Source organism: Protopterus annectens, chromosome 2.part2 (genome assembly GCF_019279795.1).
Source record: "Protopterus annectens isolate FY-2018-M chromosome 2.part2, PAN1.0, whole genome shotgun sequence".
NCBI lineage: Eukaryota > Metazoa > Chordata > Ceratodontiformes > Protopteridae > Protopterus > Protopterus annectens.
Window position 1 is genome coordinate 470,238,166 of NC_056730.1, and position 8,668 is coordinate 470,246,833.

General features: G+C 39.9%; 1 protein-coding gene across 1 annotated transcript in view; it reads left to right on the forward strand.

Annotated features, from left to right (window-relative positions):
• The first annotated feature begins 2,828 nt into the window (after positions 1-2,828).
• Positions 2,829-8,668, forward strand: part of POLK (DNA polymerase kappa) — a 1,256,064-nt gene continuing 1,250,224 nt past the window's right edge. The window contains exon 1 of the mRNA XM_044064442.1: positions 2,829-2,837. Coding sequence (XP_043920377.1) covers positions 2,829-2,837 — 9 coding nt within the window. The remainder of the gene's footprint in view (positions 2,838-8,668) is intronic.

The window sequence follows — 8,668 nt, forward strand, 5'->3', positions numbered from 1 at the left end:
CTAGGAGGAAGCACATTGTTAACAACAAGAACACAGTTATATGGTTTTCCCTCATCAGCAGTTGAAATAAGAGAGGCAGGAGTTAAGGGAGGGCACCTGACAATTTGTAAATTAGGGTTATTAAGCAGTGCTAGCATATATTTAGAAAGCTTGGAAGTAGACCAGTATTGTCTTAGTTTTCAGGAGCAAAGCTTCAACAGAATGTGGTACTGCAACAAAGGTATGCCCTAGAGTTAGAGCTGCTGTCATATCTACCTAATGGGCAGCTGCTGCTACCACTCTCAAAGAAGGGGGGAAGGGCGGCTTGTACTGGATCAAGATTTGTACTATAGTAAGCAATCTGTATGTAATCATCATTCTTTCTCTGAGCTAATAATCCCAGTGCTACTTTATTGTGTTTACAACTGAAATGTAAAATTATTTAGAATAATTTGGCAGTCCTAGGGCTGGTGTATTTGAAAGAAGACTTTAACTGAACAAAGGCTTGTTCATAAGTTTGTTGCCAAGGAAGTGGCTCAGGCGTGTCCTTTTTAAGCATTTCTAACAAAGGTTTTGTTACTTTAGTATAGTTAGAGGTCCAATGGCTACAGTAGCCTGCCACCCCAAGAAACCCTCTGAGTTATTTCAGTGTTGTAGGTCTCAGTGCAGTTTGGGTGGCAGTTATTCGTGAAGGTAAAATGTGGCATGTATTTTCAGAAATTAGATGTCCTAAATACTGAATTAGAGGATGCCAAAGTAGAAACTAGATCGATTTACTTTAAGCTAGTTTAGTCAGTAGAAAAATAGTATCGGTTTGACAGTCAAAGAATTTGAAGCTACGAGAAGATTATCTGTGTACTGTACTAAAGTGCGCTTACAATGCAGTTGCAGTTAATCTAATTGCCATTTCGTTTTTCTTGAAAACAATGTGGGCTATTTAACATGTCCCTGAGGCAGGTGAGTCCAGGTGTATTGTTGCCCTTTATAGGTAAATGCAAATAGATATTGCTTGTTTGGATGGATCGGAATAGAGAAGAACAGTGAGGAGATATCAATAACAGAAAAGGTGGTAGCTGAAGGACGAATTAAGCTAAGAATAGTTGCCGGGTTAGGATCAACAAGGAAAGCTGGTACTATTATATCATTTACAGCCCTCAAGTCCTGCACTAATGTATAGGTGTTTCTGCCCGGTTTCTTTACAGGCAAGCTAGGTGTATTACAAGGACTTCTTATAGGCACAATGATAATCTACGCTGAAATAACAGGCTCAATTCCAGCTTCTGCCTCTGCAGAAAGTGGATATTGTGCCACCATAGGTAAGGGTTTGTTTGGTTTTAATGTAATTTGAATTGTGGTTGGCTTCTTTAATAAGACAAACTTAATTTTCATGTTTAGTCTATAGCTGTTTGGGAACGGAGTCTAAACGCTGCATCTAGTGCTTTAGCAGGATCTGCCTCAGTAAAGAAAGAAAAAAAGACATCTTTATCCAACATCTGTGGGACAACACACACTTGCATGGCTAGGGAGTTATCAGGCACATTAAAATACACTCCGTCAGGTATACAAAATATTCTGCACTGCAGTTTACAAAGGAGATCTCTTCTTAACAGGTTAAGGGGTGGAGAGGTCCCCACGAGAAAGACAAGCTTAGCTGTCAATGGCCCAAGTTGAATAGGGACTGAAACAGTCTCTGGGTAGTCTAAAGGGACTCCTGATATCCCTACCCCATGCACCAAAGTGGTAGACAAAGGAAGATTTGGGGCACCTGATGCATTTAGCATGGATCTGGTAGCCCCAGCATCTATCAAAAAAGGAACACTGGTATCTTTGAATTTTGATATTAACAAAAGGGCCTTTTTGCTTAACTGGTACCATTGCAAATGGCTGTAAATCCTGTTCATGGCTGTCCTAGGCAGTTTGTTGCCGGGCAGGTGGTTGCCATGGGTTAGTCCATATGAGAGGCTGCCGTCTAGTATTTTGCAGACCAGGAGAGGTTGTTTCAAAAGGATTAGTTGTTTGCAGTGTGGGGCAACTGGCTGTAGAAAAGGACAATCATCTCTCCAATGGCCACTCTGCCCACAGGTAAAACAAAGGTTAGAGTTAGGACCCTGCTGGGTCTGATTTCAAGCATTATAAAGCCAGGCATTTGGGAATTGTGGAGAAAATACTGCCTGTGTTTGGGGAAATCTAGGCATGTTTTGTCCCCCTCTTTTTCTTCTATTTCTACATCTTGACCGGGGGAAGGTACTCTACATTTGGCGCTGTGCATTCACTAATTGATCCTGTTGCTCTTTTTTTTTTTCTCACAAGTAAGGATGTCTGTTAAACATTGAACCTGAGTCACAAGCTCATGGAGCCCTAGGTTTGGCCAATTTAAACAAGACTTTTTCTCAACTGGTCACGGTTAGGGGGAAGCAATCCATCGACAAAGGCATCCAAGAGACCACTCGCTGCTAGCCCTTCAGTGGGCATAGGATAATCGGAGTATGCTTCAAATGCCTCAGGCATATGGCATAGGTAAGAGTCCACCGGCTCATTTTTCCATTGTACGACTGCCTTTATACGAGACCAATTAGAGACTGGGGGCACACAGCTGCTATGACTTGGAGCAAGAGTTGTTTGGCATTTTTAAAAGCCTGTGTATCTTTGTATTGGAGAACAGGATCAGGTATTTGTGCATGTTCCCAAATATGTTTAGGAAGTCTGGCAGACGGGCATGTTACAATACAGCTCTAATTTCTTTCAACATAAGATTTTACAATTTAACTTGACCTGCAAGGATCTTTGCGAATTTAGCTGGGTTGGTACATGTAGATGGAAGGGAGTTTACTATAGTTTGAAAGTCTACAATGGACAAGGTAAGTACTACATGCATAACAGGAGGTGTGTTGTCATCTCTGCCATGTGCTGTATTAGGAAGCTGTCGCAAAGAGAGCAGTTGAGTAGCTGGGGAATTTATCTCAAGGCCATCCTCCTCTTTTGAGGAGGAATTATCATCATCCCTATCTGAACTGAATTTGTCAGGACCAACATAACCATCCCCATCTATAATTATAGGAAATTGGGTGACAAAGTGGCATTGGACGTAACTTGTTCTTTTGGAAAAGGGAAATATTTTTTTTTTTTTTGTTTATGCAGTTTGGGAAAATTGGCATACATTAGAGAGGAATTTGCATCATTTGCCTCTCTATTACTAGCAGTAGATTTAGTTATATGACCAGACTTTTGAGATTCTGTAGAATGAGTATGACCAGCCACAGGAGAAGTAACAGGGGAGATAAAAATAATCTGATAAAGGTTTGGGAGCATGGCTTGAAGTGGCTGCTGGGGCATCTGAGGAGGGCAGCTGTGGAAGTAGGTCTCTGAGAAGGATGGTGAATGTTGTGGAGGAGTCAAGACAGTAGAATCTGGCTGAGGAGAAAGTTCATTAAATAGTGGAGATGGTGCAGTGGGTACTAAACTAAATACACAGTCATCTTCTGACGACTCATTGTGATTAAGTTGCATTTTATGAAGTTCTGTAAAGGGAGAAAGTCCAGATTCTTTCTGCCCCAGACAGGCTGCACGCTGAAGGCGGTTAACTGTCTTATTTGCAGCTTGTAATTGAGTTTTCAGCCTTGCTGTATTATGTTTAAGACTACGCACAATTGGTTCTTTTTCTCTATCTTTAGATTCTATTTGCCAAGAGTTAAAAGCTGACCAGCAGCTAGCAGGGACTTTATTGCCCTTTTCTTTAAGATGTTTTTGCAAGTTTAGTAAAATAACTGTATCAAAAGTTTCTGCAGGGGGAAAGGTCAGTTTACCACCATTTTCCGTTAGTTCATGCCATTTATCTAAATACAAACAACTGTCTTTAGAACATTAAAAATAGGTATACCTGGCAGGCGTGCTCAGTTTCTTTTACAGATCCCACACTTGCTCTCATTGTAAAGAGATTTTACATTGCAAAAACAAAACTGTAAAAATATCCCCCAAACACACTAATCCCACAGTCATGCATAAAAATAGCACTTACCTTTGACCGTTTGCATGCAAGTCTACCAAGAGAGAAAAAAAGGAAAGGGTGCGGTTGTGTTCTGATTCCTCAGAAAAATCATCTTGACAGAAAGCTTGCAGAGGGCCCAGTAAAGTGCTTTTTCTGCAGAAGCAGCTCCCAAAAGTCCAACAGATCTGAGTCATGGCACCAGCTTTTAAGTAAATCTGCTGAATAAACATTTTAGTCTCTTGGCAGTTCAAAGTACAATTATTTTATTAAAATAGAAAAAGACATGTGCGGGAGACTGTACTCATGTCTCCCCAAACGAAGGATTTTTCAGACGTATAGAAAATCTTAAGAGTAATAAATTTTGTCTATGAAACCACTGTTAGCAACCAATAGAAATATAACAAGACAGTACATTTCATCTATCAGACCACTTCCTGTATCCAATAGGAAAATGACAGGTTAGTAGAAAATACATATTATATTTATCTATATTTTGTCGTAATAAGGAATAAGTTTTCATTCTGCTTTGCACCTGCAAGGAAAGCGGGGCCTCAGGCTAAGATATTAGAAACTACGAGAAGTTTCTTCCCAGTGCTTTTCCATGACTTGAAGATGCGTTGACAGTCACATATACTAACCTGCTAACATACACACGCATTTAACCCTTTGTACCCTCTACACTGCTCAATGCTAGGAACCTAAACCAGAAATTCCACACCCTAAAAGCTCTCCTCACTCTGGAGAATGTAGGCATCGGTGCTGTTAGTGAGACTTGGCTTTAAAGCTGTAGAAGGCTACAATGACTTCCCTACACGTAAACCAACAGCAGCAGCACAGACAGAGGCTAAAGATGGAGGTGTTTCTATCTACATTAACAGCAAAAATAGCTCTAGGTAGTTTAAACAGGATGATGCTCTGGAGTTCATCCACGTCCAAATATCTGTAGTCAAGGTTCTTTATTATGTCCTGGCCAGCTACAGGTCACCATTTATGACCCAGAAAGCTCACAACTCTTACCTAAACCTACTAAAGGTCCTCATCAACCAAACAACCAAATACCTTATTCATGAGAGACTTTAACTACTCCTCTATAGACTGGGAAGTGTACACTGCCTCTAATTCACAGACACAGTGCTTTCTGGACTTTATCCACACAAACACCCTGGAGCAGATGGTGTGCTCTGCAACCAGAAAATTTAACACAATGGACATAGTACTCAGCAATATGAGTCAGTGCTACCCCTTCCCATTTTTCACACCCTCATTACTGAAGTCAAACCACAAAGCTGTCTCCCTTGAATTAAAATTCAAACTGGACAACCTATCTTAACCTGTAACATTAAGGAAGTATTCAAAAGCATACTACATCCTAAGTGACAGTTTGTTAAAGTTCATGGCTCCTAGACCATGTGTACACAGCTACCTGTACAGAATTATTTACAGAAACCTGTACATACATGTAAACAACTGCATTGAGGCTGCCATAACTATAAGAAGTAAACCCAGATCTAACACTAAAAACTAATTGCTGTAACAGGTTAACAAAAGAAAAAAAGTTGTGGCCAAAATGAGAAAGAGCAACTCTAATAGAGATAAAAGCTTTCTGATTTGACTAAATGAGAAATTAAAGGGTGTAATAAAGTCCAAAAAGTCCATTTAGAAAACTGGCAAAGGAAACGAGGTATTGGGCGCAAATAACTAGAGAGGGAAATGTAATAGAATGGGAAGAGGCCAAGAATTTATTTGGACTGCAAATTAGAGATTGCCTTCCCTGTCAAGGATTGATATCAGAGTATAGAAATAAGGGGTTCTAAATGTAAGACCAGCACTAGTAGAGTTTTAATAGCATCTAGAACAGAAACTGCTATTAAAAAAAAACAATTATTAGAGCATATAAAATATTGCATGATAACTATAAGAATCATTCAGAGGAGGTTAGAAAGGAAAGGATTGGGAAGAGAGATTGGATAAGCAATTCACAAAGAAACAATAGGTGGATATATGTATGTCTACAAAATATGCAACAAAATCTAGAAGAGTTAGGATTTTTGCATAGAAATATTTACATAGATATTTTTATACCCCAAGTAGACTCTAGAGAATTTTTCATCGGGTAGATATCAAATGTTGAAGGTGTGACAAGGAAGAAAGAGGTACTTGAGAACATTATTTTCTGGGAGTGTGGTGAGTTGGCAGACTTTAAGGATTCCTTGCTGGATTCACTGTCAGAGATGCTAGTTGGGCAGATTGGTGTGACGAAGGAGATGATATTTCTGAGCCACGATGCAGAATCAGAATTGCCTAGACATGGTAAGACTTTGCTGTGTCTAATTATGGTGGCTGCCATAAAAGCAAATATGAGAAAATGGAAAGCAAAATCTAAACCAACTATATTAGAAGAAGTGAATATAGTAACAGAGATTAAACTATTGGAATTTAGATCTTTAGAGTAGGGTAGGAGCAAACTATATAGGGAAAAATGGGAATTGTGGGAACAATACATACAGGGGAGTAATGAAGTTTAAAAGAAGGCAGGGCTTAAGCTGTATAATGTTTGAAAATGATTGGGTAGATAAGTGATGTACAATGATTGCAACTGGGAGAGTGTCAGTATGGTTTGTGATGTATAATGCTTGCAACTAAGATTGCGTCGGTGTGGTTTGTTTTCATTTATGTCAGTGTACGATTGCTTATGTCGTAAGTGACTGTTTAATAATGATTCTTGTTTAAAAAAAGGAGCAGGAAATGAATAATTTACGTAATGTTGCTTAGGTATATATGATATATAGCAATATATGTGAAGTATAATGTTTGTTGATGTTAATTTGTTAATAGTTTGATTACTTTTGTATAAATGTAAATTGCCTATGTCGTAAGTGATAATTCAATAAAGGTGTTTTAAAAAAAAAAGTCATTTAAAATGGTAACCATTTGAAATTTCGGAACATGCTAGAGCAAGTCCCAAAATGTGAAGACTGAATGGTTGAAAGAATGGACTTGTATGTACTAAGTTTGAGATGCCATTATTCCTTTTGAGGTGTGGTGATTTTAGAGTTGGTATATAAACATATCTGGGGGTGTGGTGGGCTTACAATCAAAAGTTTAAGGACAAAGGCAGTTTTTAATATCTGCTCTTTTGTGTTTTTGGTCTTTTTTTTTTTTTTTTTGGCTTGGTGGCACTCGGCATTTCGAGTGCTAACAATTCAATACGGAGCCAATTGCAAGGTCTGTATAGCCTCCCAAGCTAAGGACAATCACAAAGCTTTTGTTAAGCAATGTCAGGAACCTTAAAGTTCAGTACACAGCACTGTGCAGAACTGGTGGTAAATGGCAAAGCCTTTACTGATCAAGGTGACACAGCAAATCTACTGGCTGATAAATTTAGTTCTAACTTCACCAACACTCCCCCCTGTGAAAACCCTTGTAGCATACCCCTCCCCCAAACTATCAACAGTGAACAGGTCCTGGAGGCTCTCACTAAAGCCAAAAAATATTGCTTCAGTGGACCCTGACAATATACCCGGCTGCCTCCTAAGTAGCCTAAAAACATGACCTAGGAGGACCACTTGAAATGCTCATAAACTGCAGCCTCGAAACAGGATTCATGTCAGGTGACTGGATATAGTGGTCATCCCTTTTACATAAGGGTGGACCATCAGCTGACACCGGGAACAGCAGACCAATCAGTCTGACAAGTCTGTTATCTAAAGCCATGGAACGAATTATCATGAAATGAGCAACAAGGACACTGGCAAGCTATAGACACTGGACCCATCCCAGTATGGGTTTAAGGGAAGATCTTTACTACTAAACCTGATAGACTTTTTTTTGAGAGGGTCACCATGGCTGTGGATGAGGGGAAATGGTGCATCTACCTAACTTGAACTAGCCAAGGCACTTGATGCAATACCCCTCTTGGGTACTATTGAAAAACTCTCAGAACTCTGCATAAATCCCTACATAACTTACTGGATTGCCAGCTGGCTCATAGGACCCAAGAAGTCAGGATGAGTGAGACCGCCTCCTCCAAGACACTAGTGACCAGTAATGTACCCTGGGGCTCAAAGTTGGAGCAGCTCCTATTTGGCATCTACGTCTTTGAAGTCAAGGCTAATGTGACAGGCCTCTTGTCTCACCAAGTTTGCAGATGACTAAATTGGGGAGCTATCATAGCCTACTCATGACACCAACATCCTACAAGAAGGGCTAACACAAACAAATGACTGGTGTGAAAGCCATGGATTAAAACTCAGTGCAAAGAAATGCATTACAGTGCCCTTTAGAAAGCTGTTCATCCAAGCTAATAATTTCATAGATAAAACACCCCTAAGAGTTGACCTGATGGTTAGGGATCTGGGAGCATATATAGATAGTAGTATGGCATTTGCAACAGGCAGCTAAGATACTAAGAAAATCATTCTGTCACCCATCCCATATGCAAGGGTATGGCATTTAGGTCCAAGGAGTAAGGGCTGAGTAGAGTAGTACTGTTATCGGACTCATCATTGAGTTCAGTGCCTCTCTTGGTTTGTATGTAATCAGGCACTTGGAATGGTTGAAATGCCCTCTGAGTTTCTTCACCAGAGTATGAAGACCCTGTCCTTCATAGATTGTCTTAATGTCCTATCTCTGTACTCAGTCTCATACAGGTTGCTTAGAGGCGGTCTATGCCTAGCATATAAAGCATCCTATCCTCTGTACTGC